The 24747-nt window shown below is 35.2% G+C and overlaps 2 protein-coding genes across 2 annotated transcripts; both read right to left on the minus strand.

Annotated features, from left to right (window-relative positions):
• Positions 1-1226: 1226 nt before the first annotated feature.
• LOC110710320 (Golgi to ER traffic protein 4 homolog) lies at positions 1227-11425 on the minus strand. Its single transcript, XM_021888604.1, has 12 exons — positions 11145-11425; positions 10807-10886; positions 10282-10360; positions 8885-8966; positions 8588-8738; positions 8090-8180; positions 5458-5541; positions 3578-3624; positions 2535-2663; positions 2223-2307; positions 1816-1896; positions 1227-1394 (listed from the first exon to the last, which is right to left on the minus strand). Exons 1-12 carry the CDS (start codon positions 11184-11186, stop codon positions 1377-1379), a joined length of 969 nt encoding a protein of 322 aa, XP_021744296.1. The 5' UTR covers positions 11187-11425; the 3' UTR covers positions 1227-1376.
• A 6976-nt stretch (positions 11426-18401) lies between these two features.
• LOC110710445 lies at positions 18402-18827 on the minus strand. Its single transcript, XM_021888738.1, has one exon. It carries the CDS (start codon positions 18825-18827, stop codon positions 18402-18404), a length of 426 nt encoding a protein of 141 aa, XP_021744430.1.
• Between the last annotated feature and the right edge of the window lie 5920 nt (positions 18828-24747).

Here is a 24747-nt window from a genome sequence, read left to right on the forward strand (position 1 = left end):
GACAGACTGTTTGGTAAGCCAATTTAGCATGAGACTGGAAATAATCTCTTCTTGTACTGTAAGTGGCATCTACTCTTTGAAGCAGGTTCTTAATGTTGCTGGGATCGAGTGAGTATAGTCGTCTTATGCCTCATGTTTCATGCCTCGTAATTATGTCAGATCCATAACAGGGCATTTTTCAGTCATTTTTAACTAACAGAAACCTTTAGATGTGGAATTATGTGAAAAATCAAACTAAATCCAGACGAAAGAAGTAATTTACAACTTATTTTACCAAAACATGTCTAATACAAATTCTTGTAAAAAAAAAAAAACGAAGCTGAAAATGTGAAATGATGACAGCAAAAATTGGTAATGGCTTACTGGCTTAGTAGTAAACTGGAGTTTCTTGTTACTTAAACAGAAATGGTTAATCAACTAATTAATTCTCTGTACCAGTAGTTACTGTTAATAATTATTGATTTTCCGATTCTCAGATAGCTAGTAGTGCGTTATGTATTAATGCAACTGCATACTTCATGTCCCTGTTGCTGTTCCTGCTTATTTTTGCTGTTATACTGATGGGTTTGGTCGTTGATGGGGGATTTCTTCGTCACCGACTCACCGGTACACCAAAACACACGAGACCAATCTAGGGATTCAGATTCCAAGAAATTTCCAAAGAATAACTTATACTCGCAAATGAGATATACTAGTAGATTGTCATAATGCCATGGAAGTTGTGGCCAAGCGTATGATCCTCGGATCTTGTTGCATGAATGATGATGTCTGCAGAGATAATTTGTTTAGAGAGTTTAAAACGAAGAAATGTGTAAAGTTGAAAGTAAAATTAGCTTACTGAAGGAAGAAGCCATCGGACTAATCGCTTTTAAACATAATCAAGCTTTGTACATACGGATTAAGTGTGTACGAAAAGCTGTACATACAAACTAGGTAGTTCACAAATTTTTCTATTCATAAACTACTACTCCGTGCTACATAGTAAACATTTACCATTTATTTTATATAAATTTTGAAGTTCTACACCATTGGATTCACTTTCTAAAACAAGATTCATTTATAAACAAATTGGCTTACCAACATTCAGTTTGGTAAGTATACAAAAATAGAAATAAAAATAAAAATTAAATTAAATTTTAACTATGCAAAGGAAGTTGAACACAGATTATTGGTTGATAACTAGGAACAAATAACCGAAATTGTGCCAGCAAAATTTGAAAATGGCATATTGAAAGCTTGACTAATTGTTACTTTGAAAGAAATTATTATTGATACAAAATAATGTAGTGTCATAATTTTTCGAGCAGCCACCTATAATAATTCTAATGATACAATAAACAACATGATCAGCATTACCGCCTGATCAATCAATAATGTTACATATCTCCCATCATCTGCAGAACAAAAGACAGTAATCAAGGATCAATATCGTCGCATAGGTTGCATTGCGTTAGCTTCCTAGTTTCTTTATTAAAACTAGGCAACTACGACCTTATTAATAGGCTCATTGAAAACTACCTTATCAAATTCATTTCAAAAATTTACTATGATGTGTTGTGCAGGAGAAAAAAAAGGTAAGCAAACTTTATGTAATTTTCTCTTAGTTTCAAAGCATCAAGAACAAAAACAAAACCTCAGTTTCGGATCAAAAAACTCTACCTTTTGCCACATTCTAGAGGAAGACTGGGTTTAATGGAAAAAGTGAATTAAAAGGTTGTTATTTACAATCAACAAAAGGGTCTATTGAGAAATCATTAGTTGGAAAAATTTCCTAGTCAACGAAAAGCAATAACAGTATTAAGAATGAAAAATAACCTTGAAGATATCCCCGAACATCCCTTGCATGGGATTTTTACGTCGCACTCCATAGAACTTCTCTGCTATCTCATCTAGGAACTGAACCATGTAATAAAGTCAGAAGCTCAATATCACAAATTCAATCAGAAGAAGCATTTAAAAAGTGTCCAGAGTTTATTCATTGAAGAATCTCAACTGAACTTTAGCATGAAAGTGACCAACAGAAAACATGAATTATCTCAATTTTTAGACATCTACAAATAATCCAACCTTGGATAAGTCGTGTCCTCATAATAATTGCACCTGAACTTGTTATGAGAAAGAGCTCTCAAATTACAAGGTGCAATACATCCAAGAAGGTATGAAAAAGTTCAGATCATGCATGTTATGTTTTCTCAAGATACTAAGACGAATTTGTTAAGTACCTCATTAAATGCAGGATCTACATCAATGCTAGACTTGTAACTCTGCCTCAACATTCTAAAAAGAGGCAAAGCATCCCTTTCCAACCTGCAAAAGCAAAAGGAGGGAGAATTCAGACATATACAATCCCTTGACCTCATCCATAACTAACATTGCTGGTCTTAAATGCAAAACAGGGTTTTCACATATCATAATTCACGCCATCAATCGTTACTAAACACTAAAGTTAGAAAATTTTCCTTTGAAAGATAAAACAAGAACACCCCAAGAAACAATTAACACTTATATGATAGTGGTTAAGACTTGTGACTTACGTTTGCAAGAGATAATTGATAAATTGCATAAGATCCGAATCTGGAAAATCTAATTCTTTAGATTCCGACTGCTTCTTGACCTCATTCAGAACATAGTTTGCATCTCTCATATTACCTAAAGCTAGATACCTGCAAAAGAGAATAGTATACACTAAATTAATTTTCAGATTTCTGAAACTTCTTTGAAACAAACAATTACAGGGATCAAAGCAAATTAATGTCGGCAAAAGGCCTAAAATATTTTACATGCAATTAATTGCAATGCAATTTCTTGTGAGGTGTTTACATAAATTCTATAACGCGAGCTTGAGCACGAGCACACACACTAGACCTGGCAAACGTGTCGTGTCGTGTCGTGTTCGTTTTCGTGTTGGAAATTAAACGGGTTGGGGAAGGTCAACACTAACCCGACCCATTTAATAAACGTGTCGTGTCGTGTCGTGTTGACCTAATTAATTAATCGTGTTGAAAACCCTTAACACTAACCCGCTTTTTTCGTGTTCGGTTCGTGTCGTGTTGAATTGAAAAAATATTGGTCTTACTCAATATATTTATCAATAATTCCATAAATTATTGGGTTTTTATATTAGGCAGGTTGGGTTGTGTTAATTTCGTGTTGAGAATCTCAACACTAACCCAACCTGTTTAATTAAATGTGTCGTGTCGTGTTGACCCGTTTAATTAAACGTGTTGAAAACCCTTGACACTAACCCATTTTTTCCATGTTCGGTTCGTGTCGTGTTGTCGTGTCGTGTCAGTTATTGCCAGCTCTAACACACATGCTCTATAGTCGCATGATCAAAAGGTCTACATCATAAACTCAAGATCCAAGGGCATCTGCACAATTTTTTTTATAATTTTAGAATCTCAACCAGTTCCATTTTGATACTTTGATCCTTTCAAATTGATAGATATTTTATGACACATACCCTCAAATGGTGAAGGATAACACTAACATAATTCCACTAAAGATTCTATTTAATTAATATTAAATTGTAAGAAAATTGCAAGAAGTTGCTGAATGTTAAAGGTGAAAAGCTCACATAAGAATAGCACGAGCAATGGCCAAATCATCTTCTCCAGGGTAACACTGCAAAGTTGGCAGACATCACTGAATTAAAAAGATATCTTACAAAAATAGCACATAAATCTTCATGAAGTCACCTACCATATATAGCTAATATTTCACTCACAAGTCACAAAGTACTATATCTCTCCTACAATGTCTTAAGATAAATACAACTAAACGCATGTGACATATGCACCCACACAAAAATCATCTTTCCTGTTTTTAGAAGGAGAAATCCCACCCCAAAAAAAAAACAGTTGTTGACTTAAGTCATGTTAGACTAAGCTATATTTAAGATACGATTATGCACAAATATTGGATGCTATCATGCTAAGTGATGGATGGGATGTACTTAGACTTGAAACTCTTACAATGACAGTATATAGACATAAGTTGTTGAATTTGCAAGTAATTGTATTGCATTGGGAGACTTGTTTTAGAGTCTTTAGACTTTAGAGGCTAAAGTTAGAAAATGGCCAACTAACATGATAGTTCAAAGACGAAATGTGATCAAGTTAATCTGGCCTAGAATTATTTTTTGGATGTTAGAGATGATAGCTCTTTAATTAAATATACCAGAGAAGTTAAAGAATTATAACCAAAATGGTGATTAAAGAGATGAATCAAGAATTTAATTAGATTGGAGAATTACAACAGTACAGCCTCCAAGCTCATAACAGGGTGCATGGTCCCAGGTCTGATGAAGAGAGGAAGACAGCACCAATGTCTATTTTAATATTTTAAGCACATCTAACAAAAAATTAACGCAAGGCTATAACTTCCACTCCTCCAATCTTACTACACACGATCCATCACCAACATTCCCCCATTACCAGCGGAAATATGGTAGTATTTTAGAAAGAAATGATCTAAAAACAAACATTAATTGCCTATGTTGTAGTGTTTGGTTGAAATCTTGACCTTTGGTGTTAAATTCTTCCTTATTGGTCAGATATAATAACCAAAGACCAAATTTGATACCCTCTTTATGTGGTCATATTTGAGAGAATGTGAGATGGTGATGGGTTCTAGGTATGCGAGTTGGTGGGAGTGTTAGTGATGCCAGGGATAGTTGTGTGAGATGGTGGCAACCAGAGAGGTGTTTAGGTGAAATTAGAGAGCTGGCAAACTATGGTAGGTTTGGAGGAAAGATAGAGAGGAGAGAGTCATGTAATTCACTTCTTTTCATTGTAAACACCAAACATGTTGAAAAGAATTGTATATAAACAAAATATAAAAATCCCAATAATGATTTCTTATCCTTATTTTCATTTCTCAAATGTTTTCCTGCCTCGTATTTGAACCAAAGTTACTATTTAGTCCCTTTGTTGAATAGAAGGAATATTTCCATCTAATGGACAGAGCTATTATATCATGGAATCATAAAAAAGAAACACCTTTGATCTCTAAAAATCTTAAGAGGGCTTTACTAGAGTCCTAGTCTACTTCAAGTTTCCTTTTGTTTTTGTTTTTTATTTTTTATTTTTTTATATTATTTCACTAATAAACAAGAGGACAATGATTGACATATCTAAGGGGGAAAAAGAAAAAAAAAAAAAAAAAAAAAAACATATCTCAGAACCTTAGAACACAATATCTTCTTTGTTATGCATCTACAATCCTTAAAGTGGCTGGATGACTTTTGCAAACCAAAAGCCTTTCCATAAAGCTTGCATCCCCATTCATTAGATTTTCACTCAAATAATAACCAATAAATGCAAAGACCTTGCGAAACATGAAAAGCAATCCATGCTTATAGCAAAAATGCTTTATAGAATATATTTGACGGCTTAATTTCCATTGCAAAAGTTTAAGAGAAAGCGACATCTTTGATTCATTTGCAGAAAGCTTTACCTTCTCCATGAAATTTACGAGTGTATCAGCAAATTTCTTTGGACTATTCCCACGGACAAAATGGAATGATACTTTGGCCATGTCCTACAATTATGAAAGTGTGGATGTGAATTATACCATTAATCTATAAGAAACCATAATAGACAAAAAATAAAAGTACATCATACAGACCCAACATTTTACAAAAAAAGGAAATATTAATTGCCCAAATGAAAGAGATCATGCTTCTCAACAAAGATCTAACAGAACAATTTCTATAAGTCAGAAAGCTTGAGGCCTGTGCCATAAATACGACATTATTCTGGTAGTTCAACTAGTTAATTCAAGAACTAGTTACTACCTCCGTTTCATATTAGTTGCAACTTTGGGGTATTATTTGTGAGATATAAAATATTCCAAAGTTGCAACTAATATGAAACGGAGGTAGCAATTCAAGAGGTAAACAAGTTATCTGGTTCATAGAATAGTCAAGACCATGTCTTTAGAAGTGGATAGACAGCTTCAATGAGTGCTTGACTAAATGGATAGCAAGACAGGAATCAGTCACACAGATCAATTCACGAGGATAGAGTGCAGTTACAAACAATGATCTATACCTAAGACCTTACCCACAATCCTGCAACATCTTAGATCAAAACTATAAGGGGGGTGTTTGGCAATTGGCTTTTTGCCTAGCTTTTGGCTTTTTAGTTTGGTCAAACAGCCAAAAAATATGTTTGGTAGTTGGTTTTTTTTGTTGGCTTTTCCGCCAAAAGCTAATAGGAGTAGTTTTTTCTATTGGCTTTTGGCTTGTTGGCCTACTTTATCACTAATAAAGAGCTAACAATCATAAATAATTTTACCAAGCACTTTTGTAAACAGCCGGCTTAAACAACTAACTTAAAAAGCTAATCCATACGGCTAATGCTTCCAGCTAGTCAAACAAGCCAAGCAAACAAGCCAACGGCCAACCGCCGATTGCCAAACAACCCCAAGAACTCACTGAGTAGCTTTTCTGAACTCGTCTTTCTATCACAAATTTTCTACAAAGCTGTTTCTGGAGATATAATCCTTGATTTGGTCCAGCTTTGATAGTTGTATAAATGAAAAGTAACAACCTTTTGACTGAATTACTATTTCAAACTATCCTAAATGCTTCAAAACTAATCCCATGAAAACCAAATAAGGCAGAAGACATATTAATTCAGCAGAGAAGCTTGTAGTCTTTATAAAAATTCTAGCTTGACTAAACCATATCAGTTACCAATCCTCACTTTTCTTGCCTCTTCCTTTTCCTTCTCATGATTATCGAAATAATGAAATCATACATAGACCCAATATGTTAGCATAGACCCGAATAATACATTTGCAGGGATTGATTTTACATTTTCACTATAAATTTCAACGAAGAAGTGAGATGGAGAAAGAGAAACTAAAGATGGACCAAAGTAAACAAAAGCCTTGTTTGGAAAATAGCATTTGGCCAACTTTTTAATATTGACTTTTAGATTTAAGCTTATTACTGCAGTTAGGCAGTTTAAATGGGGGGGAAAAAAAAAAGAAAAAAAAAGAAAAAAAAAAATAACCGTTAAGTTGATGAATTTTCAATTGGTTGAAAAGTATTTTTATGCTAAGAATGCCTATTATTGGCCAGCTATATGGAAAAAAAGGTCAGTTACATCGATTTTGCATACAAACAATTAATATCGCCAACTAGCTAAAATAGTCAACAATTTATACTACTCACTGGTAAAACATGCCAGGGGAACCAAACAATAGCCAAAATGTAATAGCCCAACAAGGCCAAACTAACCAATAGAATGTTATAACATTGAATGTATGAAAAAGGATTTATAATTCTTTCGTTCCTATAATATTGCAACATGGAGGGAGTGCACAAGATTTTAGGTAGTAGGAAAAAGGAGAAGACAGAAGGCTAAATTACAAACTTGTAAATGTGATTGTATGCATTAACTAAAGCAATAGCAAAAACAAGGTACATTGGGTATTTGCATTGTGACAGGAGATATTTGTTTTCCTAAAACGGGCATGTTGCAATATTTGTGAAACTTCCTAAGAGGTAAACACGGAAGATGTATATAAAGATAAGGACGATTAAGGTTCTTCTTGGGCATACGTGATCAACCAAATGAATCATTAATTGCAGATACTAGTGCAAGACACAAAAAGTAGCAACGAGCCAGCACCAAACCATAATCCTACGTCCGGGTTAGAAGTAAAAGGTATAATCTTCAGCTTCTATGTTCTAGGAAAAATTGTTTCAACTTTTTAAGAACTGAGGTGTTTGTCCAGGATTCTATGTTTGGGTCAGAACACTGAAAGCTAGGCCACACACATACTATTTCAGCTTCTAAAATACTATCCTACCATCCTATTTTTAAAGCAATTTGTACAAAATACATAGTACCATAACAAAAACAGAATAACAAGCACCATCACATATTCACATTTTTCAAAGCAGTCTTTTTCAGTAAAATTATATTTTATCATAAATTAAAAAGATTTAGCAATGAAAACCGGAGTTCAACAGATCATTGTTTAGCTTAAAACATGTAATTAAATTAAAATAACCAAACAACCATAAGTCTAGCCAGCTGTTACCATTCTTGCAGCCAGTTCACTGTCAACTTACCACCTCAGGTGTCTCGGAATATATGTACTCTGCAAGCATAGTATGTAGGTCCCGGGAACCATTTTTGTCAGGTCCAAGTTCAATAGACCACCTAAGCAGTACAAACAAGTAGCAATTCAATAAACTTTATTTCACAAAATATGATCATAATTCATAGTATCATTGCTTCTATTTAAAAGAAGTTAATACACTTGTATTGTCTCAAAATAAGAAAATGACAAATAATCTCATTGACCGCTTAAATGCTTTTGAACGGCTGTCTTATATTGGAAGTAGAAGCATACGAGCCTAGAAATCTATTTAGAGGTAGGTCTAACAGTTCAACATTTTAGTCCATCATATTCACCTTTACAATGTTACTAAATATTCCAAAGTATGCTAAACTTTAATGGACAAAGATCATGAAAAAGCATTGCTCAAGTTCACTGGCAGACATATGTAGTATGCATACATGCAACTCAAGATCTTCTTAGTTAAACATTACTTGTTATTTCTCACCTGATAGCAGCCCTCAGAAAAGAAGCACATGCCTCCACACGTATTTTAGCTGCTCCCAAAGCTTCAGAAAGCTTTTGCATGTCATCATCATCTCCAACATGGTCCGGTACAGCATTTCGAGGAAATGCCTCGTAGATTTTCCTGAGACGGTCTAACAAAACTTACTTTTTATAAGATCACACAAACAGATTATATTCAACAAAATTTAGACCTAAACATAGTACCGAACAATAAATACTTTCTAAATAAAACGAATGCAAACAAAAGATATATACTGAATCAAAAATTAGTACTGACCAAGTAGGTCGTCATTGTAAGGAAATTTTCCTTTCACAAGTGTCTCTACGAACAACAATGCCAGCTCAGCACCACAAGTAACCTGATCATATGCCAGATTTTAACTAATTGAGAAAACACAATATACACAACAATTAAAAATGAAAGTATTTTACATCCAGCGGAGACAAAATCAGGCCTCACAATCTCTCAGTCATATTTAGGCAAATTCACATATTTCAACAGATACAGAAGCGAAATGGCAAAAGGTTGACCATGCATGGATGTATATATGGTTGTCTAGCAAAGGGCAGATCCCTATTTCGTAAAACCAGCCTTTATACAAACTGCTAAGAGATTAGCCAATATAATACCACCTATCAAGCACAAACAAAATCATCAACGAGATTAATTAAACCCCCACATTCAACAGGTTAATTATTTAAAATTTCATAGGATGTAGGAAATTTCAGATATGTAACAATTTGGAGGTAAAGTATGACACCTAGGCTTCTAATTCTCCAAATAACGGAAGTATCATCCTAAATCAACACAGCTTCATGGGACTTTAAGAATATATTAGGACAAAATAAAAGGATAATAACTTATGGAAAGAAATTAAGTTATCGTAATCTATCCCTACAATGACAATGCCAAACATGGAATGATCTCCAACAGCGGCAATTATCCTGAAAATACTACACAACGAACATTCAAAGATTCCAATGCATCCAAGTCCTTCTCTGTAGTAATAGGAAATACAATTGTATGATGATTTTCTTGCCTATGTTATCTCCTGCTCAGCTCTTTCAGAAGATTCCACTTCAAGCTTTATCCTAAAGGCAATAATAACTAAAATATTGACTACCAACTACAGCCAAAAAACTGAGAATGTCTTGAGCAGTCCCTTTGTTGCAGCTTGCTAGACACGGATAACATAATCTGCAGATAGGAATCGCAGGAGCATTGCTGCTTTTGGTGAGAGAATTTGCGAGAGAAGAAGGGGATAAGAAAGAAAAGGTGCAACTCACAGATCAATTAGAAAATCTAAACCTAATGAAATTTACAAGTTACCGATCCAAAAGGTCAAGAATTACAAATAAATTTCATCTACGTCTGGTGTATGATTTATTCAAGACAACAGTAAGTGAATATAACCTTTTGATCTCATACAATACAAACAAGAAGCCAAATTCCCACATAAACTTAGTATCAAGAAAGTGATCATATTCACATGCATGAATGATAAATTCTACAAACAAGTCCTTAACCTATGTCAAGAAAGCGGCCATAATCACAAATCGATGTTAAGTCCTACAGAAACTTAGCATAACTTTCAGCAATAAGACCACACTCTCAGCATACAATTGAATCAAAAATCAATTGAATTCATAAGTTACGTGTTTGATAAAGAAGACCTGATCATGTTTCAATTGGAGACAGGCACCTGACTCAAGGATATCCAATGCTTCAGAGTACCTCTCAGCAGCTATGTATCTGAAATTTCAGCAAGCCAACTGCATTAGCACAAAAAAAAAAAGCAGTAACCAAAATAACTACAAGTAAATTACACAATGCACCCGAAACCAAGGTAAGTCAATACTCAATACAATGACTTCAAAGAACAATACATAAATCACACAAGAAGGATGTTGAACAAAAGTTATATACTTCAATCCTTTTGGTCAAGATTTGATTGTTTCATTATGAGTTCAAACTACACTATCGAAGTGCTTTTTCGTTACTTGTACATATTACACTATCAATGTTTTATTTGGTTACGAGTTCAAATATCACTATCAATGTGTTATCGTTACTTGTTCAAATTACACAATCAAAGTGTTATATCGTGACTTGTTCCAATTACACTATCTACGTGACTATTAATTTCCAACCGCAGGAATTATACGTATCAATGTAAAGTAACCAATATATATCCATACCTAGCACTAGTAGACTTGTACATCTGCTGAGCTCCATAAAAATTCCCTCCATCTATAACTTTCTGTAACTTCTCAATACTCTGCATGTGAATTAAACATAATTTACATCAATTACCAACATTAACATCAAATTAACAACCTTTAAAAAATCACATTAATCAGCAAAGCAACAAGAATTAAACCAAATTGAGATCTAATAGTAAAAATTAAAATGGGAAGGCAGCAAAAAGACTAAAAATCAAAAACCCACATCAAAAAAATAAATTTAAAGATTGGGTTTTTACGTTTTTTTTCCTACAATTCAGATTTTAGAGTAGCAGAATTCAAGATAGAAAAACCTGAAGAGCAGCAGGCAGAGAAGCTTTTCTGGGTCGAGACATGTTCTTCGTATAACCGGTAAATTATGATTTGAGGAATTATATTAATTGGGTAATTGTAAGTTTGCAATGATGAATTGAATTGAAGGGAAATTATGTATTGATCTGCTTCAATTTTTATGGAAAGTTTTTCTGTAATATCTTTTGTCAACAGCTAATTTTGATTTCAATTTGGAATAGGAAAGCAGGGGAGTTATTTAGGCCCAGGTCTTCTTGATCGGACCGACCAATGTCCTCCTGGATCTAATTAAGTTTAGTCTTAGACGGTTAGACCTCTTACGCCTCCTACTTATTACTCGAACCAATTAGAGGACCGGTTCGAGTTAAAGATTAAATTCCGGTCGTTTTCATAATGTTCAAAAATAACAAAATTACTCTCATTGACATGGTATGACATGACATGAATTATGACATAGTTAGGTTATTTTCTATTCACTCATTCAGATATTATTCAATAAAAACAATTTTAATTTGGTAGAACTGATTTCTATTCAACAAAATTAAGTTCAATTTATAAAAAATAAATAAATTTTAATCATTAAAAATAATTCTTGTTGGGCAAAAATAATTTAATTTCATAAGAATAATTTAAATTTAGTAAAATTATTTAGTTCGGTAAAAATAAGGTGAAAAGAACAGGTTCTTACCCTAATAAAGGTTTCACATTAATTCTGCTGAACTAAAATTATTTTTACTCAAATTAAATTATTTTTGCTAAACTGAAATTATTTTTACTAAATTTAAATTATTTAAAATGATTAAAACTTAATTTTTATTGATTCTCTATTATAATTTTTTCATTAAAGTTACTAATTTTTAATGATTAAAACTTATGTTATTGAACTAAACTTTAGATCTTTTTTTTTTTACTGAACTAAATTATTTTTACTAAAATTAAATTATTTTTAATGATTTTATTTGATTTAGGTGAAGAGAACAAGACCGACGAATTTGGCTGACCAAACAGAAAAGTGATACGTTGTATTGTTACGTGCATCTGGCAAAGTTTTTTTTTTTTTTCATTTAAGAGAAACTCATGTTTTTCTTAACCATTGAAGAATTATTACTTAACTAAAATTTATATTTACCAAAATTAAATTATTTTTGTTAAATTGAAATTATTTTTACTTGATTGATAATTTTTAGTAAATATTGTTTGAATAAGGTGGAGATAACATTTCATTCAAAAAAAAATGGAGATAAGGCCATAAGCTTTTCATGTAATAAAAATTTTATTGGGCCTTAGAAAAAACAAAAAAAAAAAACTATTGGGCCCTAATATATGTTCATCCTCGGCCCCTTCCTTGAGCGTCCGTAATCTCATAAACGGCACAACATAAAAGGAGTATTATGTTGACTCAATGTGCTCACGACTCAATGTGCTCACATTAGTCACATACTTAGTTTAGATTATCTCATGTCCTGGTAGATTGAGATTCTAGCCATTCATGATTCACAATGAGGCAACTTGATTAAGATGGTGATCTCCGAAAATGATGAAATAAGTCAACGTTGCATACTTGCATGGTTACACAAATACTTACAATAAAGTAAATATAAATTTATGCGCTATAAATTATGAAGTGTCTAGAAAAACCTAAAGGAAATCAATTCCGTGGGTTTTTCATTAGACACCAAAGTATATATATACAATGTACAAACTAGGATTAGAACCTAATTAAGTAAATTAAATAATTTACAAAAATATTTACCAAATATACAAAGTCTATCACACCCCCACAATCGAAGCGGGAGGTTCACGTACTCTTAGATTGTCCCACAAATACGTACGGAAGCCCTTTGGTAAAAAAATCTGCAATCTGATAACGGGTGGGACATGAAGCACACGAACTTCGGCACGAGCCACTTTCTCACGAACGAAGTGAATATCCATCTCAATGTGTTTTGTGCGTTGATGCTAAACAAGATTGTCGGATAAGTATATCGCACTCACATTGTCACAATAAACTAGAGTAGCCTTCTGAATAAGACAATGCAACTCTAGAAGCAAGTTTCTGATCCAGCAGGAATCAGAAACAACATTTGCAACACCCTTGTACTCTGCTTCAGCACTACTTTTTGATAAGGTGGGTTGTCGTTTAGAAGACCAAGAGATCAAATTATCCCCAAGAAATACACAATAACTTGATGTAGAACAACGTGTGTCGAGACAACCACCTCAATCTGCATCTGTATATGAGATAAGACGATAAACATTGGACTTGTACAAGTGAAGACCATAAGATAAAGTACTCTGAATATAGCGTACGATACGCTTGAGAACGTTCATATGCTCATTTGTTGGAGTATGCATATTAAGAAAGATCTGCTGCACGGCATAAGATATGTCAGGCTGAGTAAAGGTAAGTGTAGACATCTAAAAATGTCTCCCCAAAACCAAACCCGATGATGAACAACCTTTCACCGCCATTATTGGTCGGGTCGAGTATCTAATCTCGAGAGTGCTTAAAATACATTTTTAATCAAACACATTCTACAAGTCAGTCAACAGATCAGTCCAAGTATTTAGTCAAAGCATAGTCTAGCCCTCATTTCTAGCCTATACCTTTTTAATCCATTTCATTCTATTTATTAATTAAGCCTGATTAATAAATATTAATAACCCTAAACCTAATTAAGCCCAAAACACTGAAACGACGCCTAAATTATCCTGTACTTAATGTGAAACAAAAAGATAAAAATGAATGTAGACGGAATTCCAGAAAAGGAATCTACTGTGTCACGGCAGAAATGTCGCGTCACGGCAATCTGTACCGTGTCACGAAAATGTGTGACGTGTCACGGCAATTTATGCCGTGACACAACAATTTCTAGGGTTTTCTCCGCAGCGCTTTTCATTTATAGGGTTTCGTGCATCACCCTACTCATTTCTTCTATAAAAACGAGGCTGATTTGTCAGTTTCAGGGCACAAACACACATTCTAATCTCTTTCTCTCATATTCTAAGCCTTAAAAACTTGCCTTCCTAATTACACCATTCCTCCCTTAAGCACTCCTCAGAGTCCATACAACACCCGAAGTTCCATACTTAAACCAAGGCGCGAAAGGTATAACTGTTTGAGGGTTTGGCCCCAAATCAACTCTACTTTTATTTAATTTAATTTCAATTTATTTATTATTCTTTGAAGTTACTAACGTTTTTATTCATGATGTAGAAACTTAAAGAAGCGTGGAACGTGAGTAATTAATTTACTTAATTACTCTTATTTTTATTCTTATTGCTAGTATCATGATTAGGGTTATTATGCTTTGATTTGACTAACGTCATTATGGCTAAAATGCTTCCAATGTTGATGTTGGTTTTTATTATATTTATGATCATCATATTGCATGTTAAAGGGAATATGTAATTGAAGATAACGCTTAATAAGATAATTAAGACGACCGGTTTAGGTTCCTTTTTAATCTTGTTGTTTAATCAAGAGATCACAATATTTTAGAATTATATGTTGCATTAACATTCAACCAATTTAGCTTAATAATAGTTTGGAGTAAATTGAATTTATGTTTGTATTCCTTTGAGATCGCAGGAATCACTTTTCACAATAAGAATCGAGTAGAGGCCAATATGGGCGAATGTGACTCCATGACTCACTTCGTACCATCGTCCCCGATCCTCCTTTTGTGGTTCCGAACCATACGGAGTTAGTAATCTCATGGATTATAAATGAGGGTGTAACCTTCACGGGTCAATCGTTGTTGCCTATTATTGTCCCCTTTTCGTGGTTGCCTTAAATGATCCGTGAACGGTTTACAAGTTCCTTAAAAACTTGTTGGCGACTCTCTACTATGCTTTGTCCCTAATTGTTGTCCCTAATCGTATGTCAATACCCACTTCCTAAGAGTGCCAAGCATATTCATAACACGCTTAGGTAGGCGCGCTTCGAATGACGCCTATAGTAAGGCACTGAAGAGCACCTAAAAGACTACGATATTTAGTCGGATCATCATAGGGAGCATCCTTGGTGGCACAAAGTTTGGACTTTGTGTCAACGGGAGTAGGAGATGAATTACAATTTGACATTCCGGCACGTTCAACAATACTAGCAGCATACTACTGTTTCTAAGACAAGAAAAGACCATTGCGGCAATACCCAAAAAGAAACTCAGAGGACCAAGATCCTTCATAGAAAACTCAGAGCCAAGAGAGTCATAATATTCTTACGAAGATGATCAGAAGAAGCCGTAAGAATAATGTCATCCACATATAAAGAATATACGCAATACCAGAACCATTCTTATAGATGAATAAAGAGTGATCTAACTTACTGTGAGTGAACTCAATGGTAGCAACAAAATCAGCAAATCTTTGGTACCAAGCAGGAGGAGCCTGTTTCAAACCATACAAATACTTCTTCAATAATCACACATGATCCGGATAATCTTTGTCTCGAAACCCAGGGGTTGATGCATATAAACTGTTTCATTGAGATGACCATGTAAAAAAGCATTTTTGACATCCATTTGATGAATGGGCCAAGATTTAGAGAGAGAAATGCTTAGAACTACTCTAATGGTAGCAGGTTTAACCACAGGGCTAAACGTCTCACCACAATCAACACCCTACTCTTGAGTCTTTCCATCACCTACAAGACGAGCCTTATGGCGCTCAAAAGAGTCGTCAGACTTATGTTTGTGCCGAAAAAACCCACATAGATCGAATAACATTCACATTAGGTGGTCTAGGCACTAATTCCCAAGTCTTATTATCAATTAAAGCATTAAACATCAAACATTTCACTCTTCCAATTTTGATCACGTAGTGCACTAACAGGATTTTTTAGGATAGGGGAAATAAATGTAGTGGTAGATATGTGTAGATTGGAAGAGTATTTTGGATTTGGATTAAATATACCATTGATAGCACGAGTAGTCATGCGGTGTAACATGGGGTTGGTAGGCCTAGGAGTAGTGTGAGTGGTGGACCGTGGAGATGGAAGCTGTGTAGTAGCAGTATGTATGTGGGCTAGATGGGGGAGAGACTTGATGGACCGGACTACTTTGGAGGATTGGAGTAGGGGAGATGGGTCGTTGCTGCTGTGGGCCTGTGGGAGCAGCTGTCCGTGAATGGACATTAGAAGAGGAGCCATCTGTAGGGGGGTCTGGGCCCGTATGTGACTACAGCCTAGATTAAGAAAAAGCTGGGCTGGATTGGACGTTTGGGTCAAGTTGCATAGTGGGAGTAGGAGCTTGAGAGATATAATGCAGAAGCTGAGAATTAATATTCTCATCCAAGAAATCATAGTTTGAAGGTTGTGTTTTATAGACTTTGGAAAATGGAACTTCGGTTTCAACAAAACGAACATGACGACAAATTATGATTTTACCAATAAACATGTCATAAAATTTCGAGCCACGATGATTAGGAGCCGGACCTAAATATGCACAAGGAGTCGACCTCTCTTGTAACTTATGGATAGTAGTGGAAGGAAACAAAGGGAAACATAAGCAACCAAAGACACGCAAACCCGAGTAATCAGGGTCACTTTGATAGAGGATTTGAGTGGGTGGTTGGTAATCTAAGACCTTAGAAGGGAGGATATTGTGGAAATAAATTGCCATAGAAAGAGCATGATGTTAGAAAGAGGGTGGCATAGATGCATGAGAGAGAAGAGTACGTGCGAATGATAATATTGATGGATTTAATATGTCGTTCAGCCTTCCCGTTTTGAGGGGAAGTATGAGGACACGAGAGGCGAAAAGGCATGCCATGTTGATAAAAAATAACTGCTTAAAAGTGCCATTTATGTACTCCGTTCCGTTGTTACATTGGAATGTTTTACTATTACTTCGAATTGAGTCCTAGCTAGAGCATGAAAAGATAAGAATAGTTGTTTGACCTGAGATTTCCTAGCAATAGGAAAAGTCCACAAAAATTTGCTATAGTCATCAAGAAATAGAACTTAATAACAATGGCCGGACGTACTAGCAATTGGAGAAGTCCAAAGATCACTATGAATAATATCAAACAGAAGAAAAGTATATGACAACGAATCATAAAAAGGTAGTTTAGAATGTTTCCCAAGAGGACAAGAAGAACAATAACTTTTACAAGCCTTATTACAATCAATAAACTTATTACTATGAATAGACTGAAGAATAGCATCGCAGGGGTGACCTAGACGATTGTGCCAAAGATTGGAAGATAAGGAAGTAAAAGTTGAATGATTGTTGGAAGAAATGGCTTGCGTGTTGGAGAAAAGAGGATATAAGTCTCCGGTTCTATCACATCTCATTAGTCTGTTCCCCGTCTGTAAGTCATTGACAGAAAAACCAAAAGGGTCAAAAGAGACAGAAACCATATTATCCATGGTAAATTTACGAACGGAAACAAGATTTTTTAATGAGATTGGGAGCATGTACCACATTGTTTAGGGTAAATGGTGGATGGGGTGGAGGTAAAATAGCGCTACCATGACCAACGATCGGAATTAAATGACCACTACCAACAACAATGTTATGATGTTTATAGCTAGAATTGAAATAAGAAGATAGAATACCTCCATCTGCTGTCATATGAGACGTAGCCCCCGTATCCATATAGTAATTCCCATCGGGTTGAGAGAACGAGAGAGCATACATGGCTGCTTCAATGTCAGTGAGTGTATAGCTAGCAGTAGATGGAGTTACAACATTGTAGGCTTGTGGCCTGGGCCCAAGCAGGTCTGACCTAGCTGGACGATGGACAGAAGGATTGGGCCGTGGCTGCCATGAGTAAGCAGGGTAAGGGCATGGTGGAACTGACCAGCCTCCCCAAGGTTGCTGCCACATCTGCTGCCACTGTGGCGGTGGGGCCTACTAGCGTGGCTTCCATTGAGCGTGCTGACTGGACGACTGACCGGGCTGACTGGACTGCTGACTAGGCTAACCGGACCCACTTTACTGACTGGATCCTTTTCCTTTCCCCTTATTTTTGTTGCTATTTCGCCCCTTATTATTGTTTTTGTTGCACTTGGGAGTGGAAGAAGAATCGCTGCTTGGAGCAGCAACCATGGCGGCATTAGTGTGGGTCCCAGAGCCACCTGACTCACGTGAAAGACGTGACTTAATGGTGCACTTCACCATTTTCAATGGTTCCTGATTTTGAATATAATCAAACGTACCACTATAAGCCTCCGAAAATGAACTTGTGAGTCGAAGAACAAGACGTCCATTTGTCACCGGAGCATCTACAGCAACTAACCTGTCCGCAAGAGATTAAAGATGATTGCAGTAGGTGTCAATTGAATTAAAATCCTCAAAATCAGCATTGGTAATTTCCTCTTCAAGGTGGGTAGCCCGAGAAGCCTTGTTATCTTGGAAAAGAGATTCAAGGCGTGTCCATGCTCCCTCGGCAGTGTCATTGCGACGAAGGATAGCGTGGAGAAGATCAAAGGAGATTGTGCCGTAAATCCACTGTAATACTACGACATCAAGACGGTTCCACAAAGCAATATCAGCAGATTTATTTGCCTCAAAGGCGGCCTTTGCTTTCACGTCTGTTGGAGAAACCAGATGATCATGAACCCTAGCAAGGTTGGTGAAGAGAGTAGCCCAAGAATGATACAAGGAATGCTCATTATCTAATGTGATAGGGACATTAGTGATGGTGAGAGCAGGATGAAACTTGGGTGCTTCAGCCATGATTGATGAAGAAAAGGAGAAGAGAAGATAAGGAGGAGGAAGAAGAAGAAGAAGAACGGCTGCTAGGGTTTAGAGTGAAGGATTGTAACTTTTTCTGATACCATGAAGGAAGTCAATTCCGTGGGTTTTTCATTAAACACCAAAGTGTATATGTACAAATGTACAAATCAGGGTTAGAAACCTAATTAAGTAAACTAATTAAATATTTTACAAAAATATTTACCAAATATACAAAGTCTATCAAAACCACCTCTAATTTCAACAAACTGCGCACACATACTACATGTACATGTAAAATTATTCAACATAGATTATGAAGTGTCTTAGAATTATCACAATACCACACACACGCTCATGAACATGTAATATATTTATATGACATAGATTATGAAGTGTCTCGGAAACCTCCTCTAATGTCAACACAAACTCCAGAGACATAATGCACATGTAATTCTATTTTACATAGATTAAGCAGTGCCTTGAAAACCTCCTCCAATACCATACAAACTACGCACATGTACATGAAAATTTATTCAACATAGATTATGAAGTACGTACCTTAGAAACCTCCTTTATGAATACTAATACCGATATCGCAATAGGTAATTAGGTATGAAATCATCCATGAAAAAGCATGGCAGGGTTAGACAACTAACATGTTAATAAGCATGTTTAGAAATTTGGCACTATTCAATTAATCGACTTTAATTATATGGTTTAATATATATTTTTATTATTTTAGTCTTGCATGTTGATTAACTCAATTCATTGCGAAAAATTTTATGTAACAGTGTCATTTGACACTCAAAAGGATCTAGTATGCAATTCCAAACCTGAGGTTTATCGAGGAACAAAAGATAAAGTACCGATCTTTGCTGAAAAAGAACGAAGAACTTTTCGACTAGAAAAGGAAAATGGTGATAAAGAATGCAATTCAAGAAAAAGTTTAGCTTGGGATCATGCATTTTTAACAAGCCCTGGTATGTACATGCCTTTTTAATTTTACATCTTTACGATTTTTGTAACTTAAACGTGTGTACGATTAACTGATCCTTTTGACTTTCGTGATTGTTTAAGGTTTTCTTGAACTCGAGGAATTGTGTCTTGTGAATAGTGGTTTCAAGAATCTTGAGGTATCATCTTCACTTGGAAATGAAGATAATGTGAAGAGGTGTGTAAAGTGACTTTGAGTAAACTTTTTAATCCCTTTGAATGCAAGTAATAACTGTTTATTTGGAAATTTGCAGTAAAGTTTGCCGGGAAAGAAAATTAAGTCAGAAACTAGGCGTTGGATCTGGTGGAAAACAGAAATGTCAGTGTAAGTAGACGCTTACTCGTTTCAGATGAAGTATGAGTTGCATAACCTGTTCTGATGGGCTAGTTTTGTGCTCTGCATGACTTTCGTTTTTAAGTGAAATTGTGAAAGTATTTTTCAATCTCAGCACTGTATTCTGATTGTTACTTCTGTCCATTGAACTTATTATGTCTGATAGATATTAATCGATTCAAAGAAAGTAATCTTCCCTGCTTGTAGTTGCTTCCAACCATTACTTATTCTGTGTCACACTCATGATATTCTTTCTTATCGCACTGTCTTTTCTCTTATGGCCTTTTACAGCATTGTTGAAAACAAAAGTTGCGTCTCCAAGCAAGGTAAGGTTTATCAGATAGTGCTTTTGCTAGAAACATCTATAAATGACTTGAGCAGTTGAGCATAAGTGCCTATTGCTTTTCTTGGACTTTCAGATGGTGTCGACACAAGGCTCCATACGACAACAGATGGCTGTTGAAATATCAGAGATGATATCAAGATCTGCTGTTGTGAAAGCACAATCTGTGAGTTGACTGACCACTTATCACATTACTGATTAGGCGCATCCAGGACCGTTGGACTGGAATATTTAGCTGAACTTTTTAAAAGCATCCAACTGAAAAAATTCAGGCTGATAAGGACAGTTACTGCTGTATTTGATATTTTGATATACAGCAAGATATTTATGACTATATGAGCAAGTAGCAAAAATCTTGAAAGCATTATAACTAAATTTATTTTGAATTGATTAAGAACATTATTAGCAGGAAGGAACCTTTAAAATCCACCGGAATCAGGAGCCAGACTAGAGTCTCTAGGGTGCATGACAAAAAACCACCTCTGCGAGCAATCAGCAGAAATGGTAAAACTGAAACTAGAACTGAATCTAACATTATTTACTACTCCATCGGTCCCATATTATTCTGCGTACTTTCCCTGAGTCACAAGATCTGTTACTTGGCCTATCACTGGAATGCTAGTGCCAAACCTAATGCAAAATACATGGAACGGAAGGAGTATTCATTTGGATTTCGTTTATTATCTGATACTGAATCAACCATAAATACTACAGGACATGGCATGGTGGTTCCCAAACAACCAGATTTAAGGAGCTCTAATTCTGTATCAAAATCCTCCCAATCTCTCTTGCCTTCATATGCTACTATATGTCAATTGATTATTCTCCAAGTAAAACTTCCATGGATAATTTACAGACTGCAAGCCTGCTGGAATCACAGGAGATGCAAGGTAGTTTCAGAAATCAGGTTTTTTTTTTTTTTTTCAAGTTAATAATTGTAATAAACTGAACCTTTTGAGCTACTTTCGTATGTACACGAGTCTAATAGGCCTTATTATAACATACTTCATTTTGAATACTATATAGGACTATAAGTGAATGCATTGTTAATCTTATTCTTCTATTAATCTACTTCAGATGGTAGTATCACTTATGATATTAATGTTTCTCAAACATTGAACTTAGTAGGCCATCAAAACAATCATCAACTTCATTCTTGCACCAAACAAAGTCCTGGACAGGATGCTTCAAAACAGAATGACACTACAGAAGCAAAGAGAAGTCCCTTTTCTTCCAAGACTTCTAGTCTTCGTATGCCATCCCAAAAGATCGGCTTCTTTGACATGGTCAGTTTCTTTTACACATCTCTTTAAGTTCATATATAGTTGGACAAATCTGAAATTGAGATTTATTAATTAGTTCTCTTCTTTTAGAAATTTCAGAAGCCAGAGACCAAAAGGCATGATCAAGATGGTATGTCTAATAATAAAGAGCAAAGGAAGAGGGACAAGCCCTCCTCCAAGAACCAAAAACACTCTTGGATTCGAGGAAAAGGAAAACATTTTCCACCCCGAGGATACTGTGATTGAGCTTAAATTAAAGAAAGGTTCCTCGTCAGCTTCTCAGTCTGCTAATGGCTCCTCACCAAGATCTGATCAGTGCTCATCTACTTCCAAGAAAAGCCACACTAAAGTTCAGCGACCAGCACGACAAAGTTTGTTCAGCCCAACTCCTCGCACTAAGACATCAACATCAATTCCCAAAGTTTCGCCATTGAAGAAAAGTGCTTTCTTTTAAACTGAGTAATCCCAAAGGCAGTGTCCAAGAAGGTAGATAACTTAGATCTAGGTTCACCTAAAAACTTATTAGACGTTTGAAAGACTCTCATACAACTGTGGGTTGCCATCATAATGAGACAAATGAAAGCGAAAATTAGTAGGCTGAGATGATGTTTACTTGTACCAAGGTGAAAATAGTCTTAATGAAAAGTTCGAGCATTGAGCAGGTCGATTATGTAAAGCCAATAGGCTAATCTATAGATAACGATTGTTGATTCGGATTTTGGTCCAGAGCATCTTCTTGTAATGATTCTTCTACCCATAAGTATAATTTTGATATGTTTCCATATTTTTTCCTTGACAAAGACCATTGCACATGTGGGTTCATGCATTATTTTTCCTAAAATGGGACCATTTCACATGGTTGAACAAAGCTTCAACTTGAAATTTAATTTAACAACACTTTGTCTTCACCTCCTCAGTGCCTGTTCATCGTTCATCATGACGAAGTTTATACAACATAGCCAGTGTCCTAGAACACCTTTGGCACCACGGAATTACATATTTCAAGCACCTTGAGTTTTGTCACTTTAAGGAGCTTTTTCCTCCTCTACTACTCCCATCATTAGAGCTCTTTTTAAGCATAATTGTTGTATTGACTGAATTTTTTGTTTGTTTCGACAGCATTAATTTGGCTTAATCTAAGGTCATAATCAAGAATAATGTGAGATATATAACTTTTTGTATTAACCACCTGAATGGTGCTTAGCCTTTGATGTATAATAACTGAATACAGAGTATAATCCAATCTATGGCAGGATTAATACTATTGAGTATTGACAGGAACAGACCAAAAAATAATGTTGAGGGTAATTTCTTTTTACTTGGAATTTTCTTTTGTAGTTACCAAATTAAACACAACTTAATAAATAATATGTGTTCCAGGATAATCTCTAATGACACCAAGAATATACACTCTTGTGGATATTACGAAAGTGCAGCAACCGATACATCAGTCCACTTAGAATTACGAAAGGAACCTACACCCAGAGGCTTTCAAGGACACATTCTGTCTGGACCATGTGTAGACCTATGTAACTAAGTGATTGAGAATCAGAAAACTGTTTCGACGTATGACAGAATCACAGAAGGAAAAGCAAGAGAGAAATTACGAAAAATCAGAGAACTACAATCAGATAAGCTGCACTGATGTAAGACATGTAATTTGGAAACTTGATTAGCCTAACTAACTCCCAACTGATCTTACAAACATTCCAGGTTTAAAGTTATGTAGATTTATGCTGACATTCTGACTGCTGTAATATTAGGAAATATGACATTGAGGTTGATATAAAAGTCTTCCTTTCTTACTTATTAGGAAAGATCAAAAACTTCAAACAGTTCAAAACTTAAATCAGTTACATTAACTTGCCCTGCACTAAAAAACGATGTACTCAAACTCGATGGATACAAGCTTTATAAAATGGCACAAGGAAGCCTTGCTAACTCATAACATAGCTACATAACAGAGGCACCCTGCAGCTCTACCTAGCATGAAGCATCAGTATGTACTGAAACCATTGCTATAAAGAACAACAATTCTTTAACGATAGCAGACGTTTAGAAAAAGAAATAAATTTTCTGAAGCGTAGTTAATGTCTTAAAACCCAATGGTACGATTGTACTCCTACAGAAATTTCAGTGAAGAACTTTCAGAAGAAGAAATCTCAAATCATCATGTTCTCACAGTACAACTTGCGGTTACTATAAGTTTGGGTAAAAAAAAAAAATCACAAAACACCAGCAAATTCACCAAGGTTGCGATTCATGAACCAGTATGAGCATATGCTTGCAGACATATAAACAAAATGGACTTACATTTTCCTCGATGAAGTTCAAACAACTATCATTGGCCACAATAGCAGCGATCTTTCCATTCTTAATCAACTGCACACGAGCACAATTTCTGAGAGCAGAGTTGAGCTGTTTAGCTTCAATACCACTGCATCACAAAATCTAAGTAGTTTAATTTCTCATAAAAAACTGATTCATCCACATATAACAGCAGGAAAGGAAATAAATTACGGAACATTGGACAACTATATTCAGCTGCACAGATATAAGACGTGTAATTAGGAAACGTACTTGATTAGACAAGCTAACTCCCAACTAATCTTACAAACATTCCGGGTTCAAATGGATTTAGCTACATACTAACAAGTTGGACTTATTAATTGAAATTGCAACAAATAAACAAAAACAGCAGCAGATGTAATACATGGCTATCAAGAAAAGATGGATATACTAATACATATAATCTCAACTTGTTTTATATTGAACATATACCACATCAACAGACGGCCCACCATTTTATCAATGACTCGTTCATCATTAATAGTTTACTCCAATAATTTCTTCAGTTGAGTAGCTAGACAATGACAGAAAAAAAATTATAAACTCGCTCTGCCTGAGATTAATTATCAGTAATATGACAACTAATTCTCTACAGAACAAAGTAACAAATAGAACATA

This window comes from Chenopodium quinoa, unplaced genomic scaffold (genome assembly GCF_001683475.1).
Source record: "Chenopodium quinoa cultivar QQ74 unplaced genomic scaffold, ASM168347v1, whole genome shotgun sequence".
In the NCBI taxonomy this organism is placed as follows: Eukaryota; Viridiplantae; Streptophyta; class Magnoliopsida; order Caryophyllales; family Amaranthaceae; genus Chenopodium; species Chenopodium quinoa.